Raw genomic sequence first — 13491 nt, 5'->3', positions numbered from 1 at the left:
GGAAGTTGCATTCGATAGCAAGAGACATTGAATGGCCACCGGATCATTTTTCACTTCATTCATAAGCCAGGAAACGTAATTTATGATGGGAAATTCCTAAGACGAAGCAGCAGGCGATAAATTTACAGTTTTGCAAAACGTTATTAATTGCTAATTACCTCCGAACATGATTAATGCCGTCGAAGCAGCCGCGTTCATCTCCACATCAGTTGCCCATTGAGCTGGCACTTGCACACAGTGGCAGAATATCAAATGAATAGCTAATTCAAATATTTGTTTTATTATATAAGTTTTCGTTTCGTGCTCAAAAACTAAGATTTAATCATGAGGAACTTACAAATATTTTGAACAAAAATAAGATATAAATTAAATAAGATTGATAAACAAGATATTTTGTGGTTAAAGATTTTACATCATAAATAAATATGTAAACATGAATGTTTTAAAAGGCCATATATATTCGAAAAAGATGACAATTTTCTCTGTGTAGACGGAAGTCATCAGAGTTTCCACTCGAACCAAGCGTCAGCCACGTGTGACTTTCTTTCGGGCGGGCCGAGCCTGAAACTGCCGTGTAATGTAATTATTGCAAAACTATTCACCATGTTTTGGGCACCGCCCGAAGCAAACAGCAGCCACTTAGCTGCCGCGCCGAGGGTCTGTAAAACGCTGCGTATGAGCAATGTGGTCCCAAACGCACAAGCACACAGGCGTGCGAGGTTAACTAATTAGCATGTCAAAGCCATCCATATTGCTATGTCGAAGCCATTTCAAAGTGTTGCCTCCATTGAAAAGAAGAGCCAACCCGAAAGGCGCAAATCCTATTTAATGAAGCTTTTATATTCATAATCCCCTTCCATGTTTGCAACATATTGTGAGCCTTAAAGGACACATCTATCTGTTTTGATTAATCCTTTGTCACTGGCTCGGACTTAAGGCGAGCAACTAATTTGCTCTCAATGGGCCCCAAGAAAGAGGTTGCTCGTTCGTCGTAAAACAAAACGACCCAGCACATACAATATAAAATTAAATTAAATTTGTCAGAAGCAAAGGACCACTTAATGTGCTGCCACATTTGAGGGTTACGTACGAACGTACGTAAATCTAATGGACAGTAATGTGGAGCTTGGAAAATTTGGAATATTGAGAGTGCTGAGAATAAAACTTTTAAGACCTAAATATTGAGCATTTTTATTTACAAAAGGTGGCCAGAAGTTTTTGTTATATTCTCTACTAGACTAACACAAACCTATTCGGCAATCATCTCAATCGGTCGAGGATTCCCTATGTGCTTCATGGCGGTGTCTCTTTTGAAGTCCATATACGTGATCCTTGTGTTTGTAATTTCCGTTTATGCCCTTTTTTCGATGGCATTGACCGTCTTTTCCGAGTGTCTCATAAGGTCGACATTTACGAAAAGTTCGGAGCAAGCGGCCCGGCAGGATGTAGTTCTTACGGGGACGATTATGCGCGGAAAAAGGGCGTCCCGAGTAAGATGGTTTCTTTTCCATGCCATTTTCGTGGCGAACACTGCGTGCATTCGAACCGGAATAGGAGATCACCACCTGGTCGTGATTCAAACTGCTGTGATGCACTCCCACCCGATTTGATTCCCTGTGCGGTGGTAACGGTCGGCTCGAACAGCCAAAGGGAGTCCTGACCTCGTTACCCCGGCACTGCATATTGTCCACCAGGCCGGCCCTCGCCTTTGCCTTTTCGAAGCCGTCGTCCTTCCAAGATCGCATGATGATCCGGCTTAGGAAGAACTCGCGATCCACGCAGCCAGTCTCGGATAGAACTTCGGTGGACTTGCACTTGGATGCGGCAGGTGTATTTGAAGACTCCGGCTTACTGACCTCAGAAGGTTCCTGGGCTGCTGCAGGTGGTGCAGGTGCCGCTGGTGTTGCTGGTAGTGCAGGTGCCGAAGGCGGTTCAGTTTTGGCTTCATCTTGAACAGTTAGCGAGAAAAAACTTAAAATGATAAACAGGCCGCAAAAGCTACGATGACTCTGCATCTTGGAGTGCAAGACTAAACAGACTGAAATATTGAAATTAAGTGGAACGCATTACGTCCCCACCTAAGCAATTCATTTGTTATGCTCCACCGTCACAAAAACCTTTAACATGCTATAATTTAAAGTTAATATAAGATATCTATGACTTGAGAAAAAGTTTTTCCTTTATTTTACAAAATCTTCTCTAAGAATGGTTATACAGTTTTAAGGTCTATGATTAATTAAATACATTTGTATATGAAAAGGTGAAAAAAGTTACTGGTTTCATTCGAAGTTCCTGATGTCTATAGCTAAATGCAGAATAACTAAAAATCTAAATAAAAATTATTTTATATTTTAACCAACAAATTACCCTACTCTTTTTTGGTGCGTTCTCATGAGTGAGTTCTCATTGCTTGCTTCTTCAGCTGTCGTTTTTACATGTCGCCTTCTGTGAATGCAGCGACTCCCTCTTCCAGTCACCTCATTAGTTCGGCACTTGCGTCCTTTTCTTAGAGTTCTGCCAGGCATGAATACGTACGTCCGTGGCCGATTGGTACCAGTTATTGGAGGCCCCAATTTTCTAGGTCTTTTAATAACTTTGTGCTCTCCGTCGTTCCCTGAGTGCCTTAATGTATAATCATAGCCGCCGTGTCGCACCTTGTCGCGCTCTAGTCTACTGTGGAGCACTTTAACTCGATTAAATTCCCTGTGCTGTGCTAACCGAGGCTTTTCACATCCAAAAGGTGTCCTGATCTCGTCTTCCCTGCACTGCATATTGTCCACCAGGCCGGCCCTCGCCTTTGCCTTTTCGAATCCATCGTCCTTCCAGGATCGCATGATGATCCGGTTCAGGAAGAACTCGCGATCCACGCAGCCATTCTCGGATAGAACTTCGGTGGATTTGCACTTGGATGCGGTGGCTTTATTTGAGGACTCCGGCTCACTGATCTTAGAAGGTTCCTTGGCAGCTGCAGGTGGTTCAGATGTTGCTGCTGATTCTGGAGTTGAAACTTTTGGCTCATCTTGAAGTGTTTGTCCGACTAAGCTCAGTATTAGGCTTAGTACAATTAATACTTTTTTTTTCTTCATCTTGCGACTATCTTGCCGCTGATCTCAATACCAACTAAAATAATATTTTAAAATAAGTTCATGGAGAAATAATTGTATTATGTTCTTGTGCATACAAATATTTATTTTACCCAAGCGTGAAATTTACTATTATTTTTTCATTTTATTTTTATACCTGGTAGTAACAATCGTACAAATTGCTAGTAGTAGTATTCAGGTGTGGGAAAGCTGAGAATTGTGATTAAATATTCAAAACACAAAAATCATTATAAGTTGTTATTGATCAACTTTGACTGCCTATTTGTCAGTTAGTTCCTCATTATGTTAGGTTTTACATATTGAAATACGTAGTTAAGGATCAGATATTATCGATATTTAGTAGTTGGTTAGAATATCCACCGAAATCAATTTGAGGACAACTGAAACTTTTTAAGCAAGTTGTTTCTCTTTCGAGCTTGTTGTTTCGTTGTGCAATCTCAATTTCCCCCACAATAAAATTAATGTTTAACGTAGCCAATTCCGAATCGTTTATTTCACATAAAAATGCGATAAATAAGCGGTGCATCCTGTGCGACAACGTCGAAGACCCCAAGGATAAGCAGTTGTTGTTATTGTGCGTGGGCGACTGTGGCTGTTGCTTATATTGTTGGCGTGGAGTGTTGTTGTGCTCCTGTTGTTGGTATTTCATTCGCTGCGCACCTCCAGCATCGTGTATTTATAGCGCAAACAATGCAAAGGATGTTGTGCAAGGACATACCCGCCGGATTAAGGCGAGGTGAAAAGGGGCGGCGCGGGAACTGTGAAAATGGGGGCTTACGAACAAAGCGCCGCCACGCCCCTTTTTCTCTCTCTGTCTCTCTCTCTTTCCTTCTCCGCTTTTCTCCATTCTCTTTGACGATGGGCTAAAAATAAAGGGGAGAACCACATCGAAACCGGGAGACAAAAGCTGCGGAGCTGCTTACTTCATGGATCTCTTACTCAACTAAAACTACAGGGAAGGCAGGGACCTGATCGAAGTTTGTATTTAAGCAATTTATTTTGAACATTTCTAAACTTATCTCAAAAAAAATCTTGGCTTACAAACATAGAAATTTAATGAATTATTTATTAATGATTTTCATTTAACTTACCAGAATTCTGTCCTTTAACAAATGTAAAATATTTTGAAAACAACCAAAGTATACCCAGATAGGATATTAAAATAAGACCAAGGCAGGATCAGGAGAAGTAGTATGAGATGGAGTAATAAGTAGAGAGCGGTAACAATGGCGGGCCACGTGACCCCTCCGAAATCCTGGCAACCCTGGCTCCCGCTTTGCGGCTCCCGTTAAAAATTTCAAGTTAATGGCCACACGAAGATTCGCTCTTAACCCTTTTGCCCCGCGGGTGTGTGTGTGTGGGGTGAATGTGAGTGTGTGTATCTGTGGCAGCCTGTAAGTGTGCGTAACAGGTCATTGTGCCAGCGTTTTTCGGTCGCACCTTTATGGCGAGGCCACGGCAGCTTATTTCCTTTGGCTATCCCTTCTGCAAATTTCATTCCAGCCGGTGCACACGCAACCGTCTTGCCGTTGGACGTCCTTTCGTCCTTTCGTTCTTTTCCACCAAAAGGGAAATTGCTTTAATTAAGGATATCTTGTGAAATGTTTGCTCATATTTATAACACCGTCGGTACGGTACAGTGGAAGGGTGAAAACCAAATGGTAAAACTAGAAAAAGGTGCGCAATCAAAGGCGGAAAATCGTTAGAGAATAAAATCGAAATAACAAAGCGGCCACAGGAGAGAGATAGCGAACGAAAGAGAGACAAGTAGAGGGACGCAAGAAAAGGACATAATGCGCTTTTCTCGCTGTGCAAGCGGTTTGTTTTCCTTTTTTTCCGCTGAAGGACCTGCGGACATTTTTGGTTGCCTTCTGTTTTTCCAGCGGTCCTTTGACTATTTGCCATCTTGCCGGCTTCATTTGTTTGTGTTGGCTTGTCAGAGTTCTCCGTTCAGCGCTTTGGGTATTTCGACGGGATAATAAGATAAAAGCTTTAGTGCCATTCGGGCCGAGTTAGTTAATTGCGTGAATGGCAGTTGCGCCCTCATTTTATTCCATTTTATACTGTTCTTATTCCGATTGAATCGTGCAACCAAATTGGGTGATTAGCAATTGCATTTCACCGGCGATAATCATTTAGATTTCCCCCTTTTCCATTTCTTCAGCACGAAAATTCTCCAGGCGGTCAGGCTCTGTTGCTGCTCATCTTTTATTCAGCACGCAACAATGACAAGTAAAATGTCACCAATGGAGCACATGAAATTCATGCAAGACACTTTGATATTCATATAGTTGTAAGTACACTAAAAAATTTAAGACGCAAATGTTTCGCGCTCCAACGTGCTTAATAATTATTTAAAATATAATAATACGAAAGTTTGGAGCTAAGATCAGAACTATTCAATTGTCAATCAATTTGTACTTGAATACAGATTTTATGAAATGATTCTCTCTGTGTATATTTACTTTATGTTTGTACATATCTTCTATATGTTTGTAAGTGTGTCCTGCGTTTAGTGTTGCGCAGAAAACAACAAATAAATATGCAGGCAGCATCAACAAACAATGGCAACAACAACCGGCAATTGTTTCAGGCAAACACACAACACACATACGCATGTATTCGACACTTGCAGTGCCGCCTAAATGTTCATGAATGCTCCATAAAATATTAAATGTTTATGAATTTCGAAGGGCCCCTTACTTCATTTGCATAATCCCAATTTTTGTTGGCAAGCGTTTGTTAGTGTGTTCGTATCTGGGCAAGTGTCACATATCGTTAGTCTGACTTGTGGAAATGGCTGGAAATGTGTCACATCAGAATGGAGAATATGGCATATAGGAAAGGATCAGGGCAGTGTCAAGTGCTTAAACATCTCGGATCAAGTGGCCCACTTCCAAGCACCCCTTTGTGCATATAATTCCTGTTTTTCTTCACTCCCGCTGTAATCGCTTTTATTACAATCTGCTTTCATTTCCACACAGAAAAAAGTTTAAAACACGAAATCTGAATTAATTGACTAAAAGGTATCTTAAATATTAAGAAATTGCATTAAATAAATTGCACTTAAAAAAAAATTGTTTAAAAATATATGTATTTACCTTAATGACATATAAATGAATTTCTGTGTTTTAAAAATTCGTAGAGCTAACTAGTGTAAAACAGATTATTATCTCTCTTAACGGGTTTAGTTTGATTGTCCTTTGAGTGTTATTTCTAAAACGTTGTTTTTCCCTCGGTGCAAACTTTCCGCAATTGCAGGTCCTCGAAGGACTCTCAATAGAGGCATCACGTCCCAAGTCTCTTTTTTTATGACTGCTGGTGCATTGTTTATTGCATCCGCTTCCTGTTGCCATCTCGCATCTCTGCATACTTTCTGGCTAATTCGTGTTAACATTTTTGCATCGTTTTGCCATTGTTATGTCCCTTGCCCTCGCTTGCAGCTATTTTTTTTCCTGATTGCAACTCATTTCCATGGGAAAGCACTAAAATTGGGAGAGGAAAAAGCGACAACCTTCTTATCGAGCGGCGACTGTTTCCTTGACTTAATTGCCATTTGGCTGGATAATGGATTTTATTTATGATACCAGCTTAGGCCTTGTTACGCCAGTGAAAATAATTACCAATGCAAGTATAAAGCAGTGGGTCACAGTGGCACCTACAAAAATATAGATCCTCGTTGACTATATAAATATAAAAACGCTCAAGACATTTTAAAATGTATTTAATTATTTGGAAAGCAAATTTATAGATGTACTAAAAAACCTTAGCGTTCTAAACTAAGTATTGAATCTTAAAAATGCATCCGACTTTTTTTTAGTGTAGTTCGGTTGCCCGGTGGAGCGGTAAAAATTTATGACACAATGCCTCTTGCCAAACAAGAAATTAAAAGTTTGCGACCCGCACTCGCCAAACTTTTGCGCACACGCATGTGGCGCAGTGGGAAATTTATTAAACTAACTGCAAATTAGTGCACAATTGCGCACACTCACACATGTGAGCTACAAAGTTTTGAGAGGGGCTACAGTAAGGGAAAATAAAAGCTGCAGCATAAATCAAGGCGTCTGCAACGTGGACTACCCTTAAATTATGTTGCCAATTGGCTAAATATTTCCGCCAGATTGCTGCTCTAATTTCCACAATATTAAATAGAAATGGCGCCGCGCCCAAAAATAAAAGTATAAAAGTAACGCACAGCCAGACACACGACAATGCCTCTAAGTGATATTCCTTTGTCACTGGAAAATTGTAAAACAATTGTTATAAATTCTATGCGCTTTTTTGCTCTGCCTTGTTTGGCGCTTGATAAATGCAGACAATTAGCCAAATGGTTGACTGGCGCCAGTTTCAGTCATGGATAGACATAGACAGTCAGTAGTCGACTGTCCCGGCACTGAAAAAAAAGGGCTAGAAATAAGATACTGGAAAAATTTTGGGAGTTTACAGCCTTAAATAAACAGTACGTTAAATAAACCTAGTAGTTGGTTATACTCATTTTATTTTGTTCGTGCTAAGTTTTTTTTTTTTTTTAAATTGGCTGATAAGCTCCAATATTGTTCCAAATTAAAGTTACGCAATACGTCAATAGTATTATTTGGTATTTTTAGTGCAAAATCTTTTAAAACTCAAATATTATTACTTTTCTTCTCATTTCTTAACTGATTCTCAAAACAGATTTCGTTTAACTAGAATTCTATTTTTGGTTATTATTGTAATATATTGTAGATAATAAACTCCAAGTAAACATACTTAAAATGATAAAAGCTTAAAACTTGAATGTGGTATAACTATTGCCGGATTTAAACCTAATTCTCTCGAGTAGCTTGCAATGGAAAGCCTATTGAAGCCTACAATGTATTTTCGTTTTTGGGGGGAATCGTAAATAGAGTTCACTAAGGTTGGAGCTTACTTTCAACTCGAGTCTGTTATAATTATACTTTGTTGCAGTTCCCAATAACACACTAATTGGCAACAAATATCCAACACACTCGGGTTCCATCGAGATGCCATCGCCGCAGCCAGACGATTTTCAACAAATAAATCCCACACATGAGGCACACGGGGCCTTCTTTCGACTTGCAGGATTGGATGTCGAAGGAGGGCGTCGTTCGTGCTGCATTGTTATTTCCGTTCGCACACAACAGCAACCAGCGGAAATAGCTTAAAGAGCTCAGTGCAACTGTGCTAGCTGGGTTAAGCATCGAGTATGCAAAACTATACATTTTTACTCCATGTGAGTGCGCGTATGCAAAACCACTTTGCAGATGCATCAAAAGTTTTGCTGGGAAGCCAGAAACTGAGAACTAAGAACTAAGAACTGATACATAGAACCGAGACAAGGCAACTATAATTAGAATCGAAAATGTAACCAAACGGATAGAATCGGCGTAAAGTTTTGCCGTCACTCCGTTGCTAACGCATTTTCGCACAGATCAGGGCATACTCTCTAATTATTGACTTTGTTAATTGGCAATTTATAGGAAATTGTCTTCAGCCAACCAAAGTTTGGATGGCAAAGCAATTTCCTATCGTTCTGCAAAGAGAGATTCATTTTTGAGTAACTTACTTTGCTTGCTCCAGCCGAAAAAATTCCAAAAAGTTTCCATCAAAGGCTTCTAATATGCGTAAACAACGTTCGAGTTGGGCCTTTGGCAGGACACACACTGAAGGACCCACAGTGCCATGCCCTACCTAATTGAGAAGAAAATTGAAAATTTCTTTAATGAAATGCAAAAATGATGTAATAAATTATCCATTTGGTGTGCACGAAAGTGGAGACTTGTTGGCATCTGTCGGGGTGGATTCGTAAAGGGAAAATTGCTGCAAAAGTCGCTTCTAGGTGTTGCAAGGGAAGAATGTAATTTAATGCTCTTTTGCACCTTCAAATCCTTTCAATTTCATAAGACTCGTAATCACACTCGAAATGCTGGCCGCCCCTCGTCCCATTCGTAATCACCCAGCACTTGATGAAATGTTCCAATTTATATAGACAAGCCCCGCCCTGCGCTCCACGTATGGCTTTCTATGTAAGATTTTTCTTGGAATCGCAAGTTGCAGGTTGTAGCGTGTAGGTTGCAAGTTTCAGCTTTTCCCAGCTCCAGGTTTTACTGCAATTTTGACACACTTGATGGATTCCAAACACTTTAGGGGAACCCAACCCAGTCGGATTTTCTTGGCTGTCGTGCCCTATTTGTAAAAGGAGAACAGACTTCACATAAGTAATGCATTTCTTAAATTATTCGATTCCAATTTCAAATGCAATTTGACTGAGCAGTTAGTCCGGCTTTGTTTGCCTTTCAATGCAAGCGTGCATTATTTTTCCCCAAAAAAATGGAAAATCTAACAATTTTTTTAATTAAAATAAATGGTAATGAACTTTTTGTATAAATCTTATTAAAAAATAAAGCGGTTTTCTTTAAAATTAGATCTTTGCTTAGCAAATTTAAATGTAGTTAATTTGCTTCTAGAGTAAAACCTCGTTACAAGTATTTTACACGTTTCTTAAATCATTTGATTTGATTTTTGATTTATTACCAAAAAAAAGTGGATTCCTTGAGTAGAAATTCACATTTCGATTGCACAATACTGAAAACTAAGCGCAGCTGCTGCAATTAAAAAATAGCCACAGACTCGGGAAAGCGCTTGGCCACAGCCAATTAGCAAGTGAGCAGTTTTCAAATTTTTAACCAGCCGAGATTTTATGCAGTGACAAAATAGCTCTCGAACAAACCGCAAATTTTTTATTTTATAAATAGGAGTGAAGAAATAATAATTAAATTTGATGACTATAAGAATAATATCATTTTTTTGCTAACATATTAAAAGATTATAAATTGTATGCCACAAGTCGCTAATTTCAAGGAATTTAACGTAAGAAATTAATTAAACATAATTTTTTCCCAGATTTAGGTTTAAGCAATATGCTAATAGATGTTTTTAATACATTTGTTTCATTTATTATAAAGTTTCTTTAAGTGTAAAGTGGAGATGGTAGGGACTTGCCCACGGGTAAAATCAAAAGCTAGGTCTCGCACAGACTTTGGCTGGTACCCAAACTAAATTAGGCTCAGTCGAGCGTGTGGTAAACTTTCCAGATTTCATACCCGTACCCCACTTTTTTTCTATCCAATTTTTTGGCATACATATGTTGTGCACTATTTGCCGTAAAATGTAATGCCCCCAGCAGCAGCGGACCACCCGGAAAGCGGGCAGTGTAGCAGCATAGCTCATTGTTGGTGGTGCTCGGTATCGGTGTTCTCGGCGCTTCTGGTTTTTTCGGGCGCCTCACGTGCACCGTGTGCGGTTGGCTGGCTAAACGGACCCTGGTGGAGGGGCCCTTAAGTTGTTTTGCCAAAAAGTTTTTGTCATGGCTGGGACTAATTATAAAATAGCTCAAAGGCAACTCAAGGGAGGCCCGCGGAGGGCAGAGCTGCGATAGGCAGATGGCGACATACAGCCAACTTTTAAGTTGTTGCGGGACAGGGCGGCGGACTAGTTGGCAACATGTTGCCACAAACTAAACATTTGCCTGCCAATTTGTTCTTATTTATTTTTATGTCCGCTTTCGTTTTCCTTTTCCATATCCCAACCCAATCCCGCCCACGTGGCTTGTAATGTTTGGCCATTAAAAATAATAGTGCGGTTGTTTGTTGTTGTCCTTGTTGTAGGGCGTTTCGCATAGACTGTTCGGTTATGTAAAATTTTACCTTGATATGTTTCCCATGCATTTTTTTGTGTTGAACAACCTGCCGAATACATGTAAATTAGTACTGGAAGAATATTCCGGAATTTAAGCAAACTTTGATATTATTTAGAAAAATTATATTCTAAAATTAAATGATTATTAATATTTATAGCCTGTAAAAAACTTTGTAAAATTTAAAATTAAATTTAGATCGGATTTATATAGTCTTTGTTACGATAAAAAGATAGTTTTAATAATCTTATGTGGTTTAATCTATCATGGTTTTCTTGTAATAAAAAAATACTTCCTAATAAAAAAAGGAAAAATATTTGAAATATGTTTTAATTTAATCTGTGTGGAATTTACTTAAATATATTTTTGAATTTTTTCTTAGTTCAATTCAAGAAGTACCACTAAATCTGCGAATAAAATTTTAATTTTGAATGGATTTAAATAAATATTTATAGTTTTAAAAAAAAATTTTTCAGTGAATCTACTTGTTATTACCAAGCCGGAGACAACAACTTAGCCCAAGGCCCCCTGTATTCGTTGTCTGTCAGAAAATTCCACACACACAAAACCGAGTTACACAAAAACCCTTTGGCAAAATAAATAACGGCGGTGAGAAAAAAACAAAAATCCGACACAATTTAATGTTTGCTAAATTTGTCTCATTTAGCAAAACGATTTCAATTTTTTTCTGTTCAGTTGGGTGGCCCAATTCGTAGCAATTAATTTCCTGGTAGCGGGTGGTTTTTGGAGGGGGGCGCGGACACAAGTGCTTCGGCTATAACTCAGTAGCTTTATCAAAAAACCACTTACACACACAATAAAGTTAATGAAGCCATAATTATTTGGGTTAACAGCTTGCGGCTGAGAGGCCCAAGTCCTGGATTTTTGTTCCAAGTGATTGTGGCCAATCCGGCTCGGTAGCCAACAAATCAAAGTGAGCATTTGATAAGTAACCGAGCTGAACGAATACATTTGGGCAGCCGGCACATTTGCAAGCCTATTTAATAAATAGACCAGCATTCCGTTGGCCAAAACAAATGCGTTGGCAGCAGACAACTTGGATGGAGCGACTCGCACAACATCATCAATTCAATGGTCGGGATGTAGGCTCCGTAAACAGGTTGAACATTCCCATCCAATTGAGCTATCAAATTACTTCGTATTTGCATACCTAGTCAGTGCACCTTGGTCGGCCTTATGTGACCCAAATCTTAAATTAAACAACAGATACCCTATCAAATAGAAAGTCCATAATTTGTGAATATGCTTAATAATGTAGAGTTCATTCAAAAAATAAATAGTATACATTGAATATAAATTAAAGAACACATGCTGAAATAATTGACTTCAGTAGAAAAGATTTTTAAACTACTATGAAAATACTGTGAAATAAGTGTTCAACTAATTTGCAGCACAAAGGCATTGAAATTGGACCCAGTTGGCCTCATAACCAAACCTCGCATCAGAATCCTTTACCAATCACGTCAGCCCTAATACCTTCACGTCTAGACGTCCTTTGAGCCAAAGTCTTGGCGTCGTCTGCGGTTATTGCCAATATCGCGTGCCACTGACATGAAACGGGTCCCAAAATATTTCGTTGTCATTACCCTACCGAATCAAAAGATTTCTGCCTGCTGTGAGGTCGATGAACCCTGCTGATTCAGTGCTCCAATTAAATCACATCAATTGTTTTTCCAACTGATTCGAAATAATTCTGGCAATAGCAGCTCGGTGTTAAACATCATATTGCAATTGATAAATACGCACGAGTGCTCCCAAATGACTTTTAGTATAATTACTCGAATTATGAGCACGCAATTTGTATAAACCATTTAAAATTGATGCGGCAACTAAAATCAAATGGCATGCAAGTGCCGCTCCCGAAAACTGTCAGCATCGCTTGACATTAAACGCTATTAGCGGAACGTATTAAATTACACAAACTGGCGTTGGATTTATATTGTTTGTCCACCCTAAATGCACAACCACAGAGTTGGCGAGCCCCCGAAATATAAATAATAAACCGCGGCATATAACCCACTGCCCGGGGAACCGGGATCAAAATCGGTTGGCTAAGGGTATTCGGGCAGGTAGCACGCGCGATTTATTTATTTGAATTCCCATTTGGAAATCTGTTTGCATTTCCCATGGCAGTTCAGATATTTGCCCGGGTCCCAGCCTTTGTCAATAATTGCGCAGATCAAAGTGGTCCCAAGACTGGCTGGCTTACCAGTGGATGGAGATGCATATTTACAACGGGATACGATGGCCGGATAGATAGGTTTTCCAGACGTGCATAACCTGAGATAGAATTACAGTTCTTTGAAGTCGACAGTTTTTGGGGGAACATTTTGTAAATGTAGTAGACTGGTAGATTCAGAAATGATGACAAAACAATGCCATAAATCGAAACAGTCTTAAAATTTAAGTTTGTAACAGATATTTACTTGATGATATTGCACTATAACCTATTTCCTCCCCTTTTTATAATAACATATGCATTTTTTCTAGTGTTATCACAAACATCAATGAGTAAAGCGTAGTGTAATATATATATATATATATATATATATATATATATATATATATATATATATATATATATATTGTATGTTACATGATATTAATCTGTATAGCCTGCTGCGAAGTGCAGGGCTTGCCACTTTAATTTGCAACCAATTAAGCTCATTA

The 13491-nt window shown here is 39.1% G+C and overlaps 2 protein-coding genes across 2 annotated transcripts; both read right to left on the bottom strand.

Moving 5' to 3' along the window:
• Positions 1-1175: 1175 nt before the first annotated feature.
• LOC108140443 lies at positions 1176-2021 on the bottom strand. The gene has a single exon (XM_017263174.2). It carries the CDS (start codon positions 2013-2015, stop codon positions 1266-1268), a length of 750 nt encoding a protein of 249 aa, XP_017118663.1. The 5' UTR covers positions 2016-2021; the 3' UTR covers positions 1176-1265.
• A 140-nt stretch (positions 2022-2161) lies between these two features.
• LOC108140445 lies at positions 2162-3107 on the bottom strand. The gene has a single exon (XM_017263176.1). The coding sequence runs from the start codon at positions 3084-3086 to the stop codon at positions 2364-2366; it is 723 nt and encodes a 240-aa protein (XP_017118665.1). The 5' UTR covers positions 3087-3107; the 3' UTR covers positions 2162-2363.
• Positions 3108-13491: the final 10384 nt, after the last annotated feature.

The sequence above is a fragment of the Drosophila elegans genome, unplaced genomic scaffold, assembly GCF_018152505.1.
Source record: "Drosophila elegans isolate 14027-0461.03 unplaced genomic scaffold, ASM1815250v1 contig_476, whole genome shotgun sequence".
In the NCBI taxonomy this organism is placed as follows: Eukaryota; Metazoa; Arthropoda; class Insecta; order Diptera; family Drosophilidae; genus Drosophila; species Drosophila elegans.
Note: the sequence above shows the minus strand (reverse complement) of the source record. Positions and strands in the feature narration are given on the sequence as shown.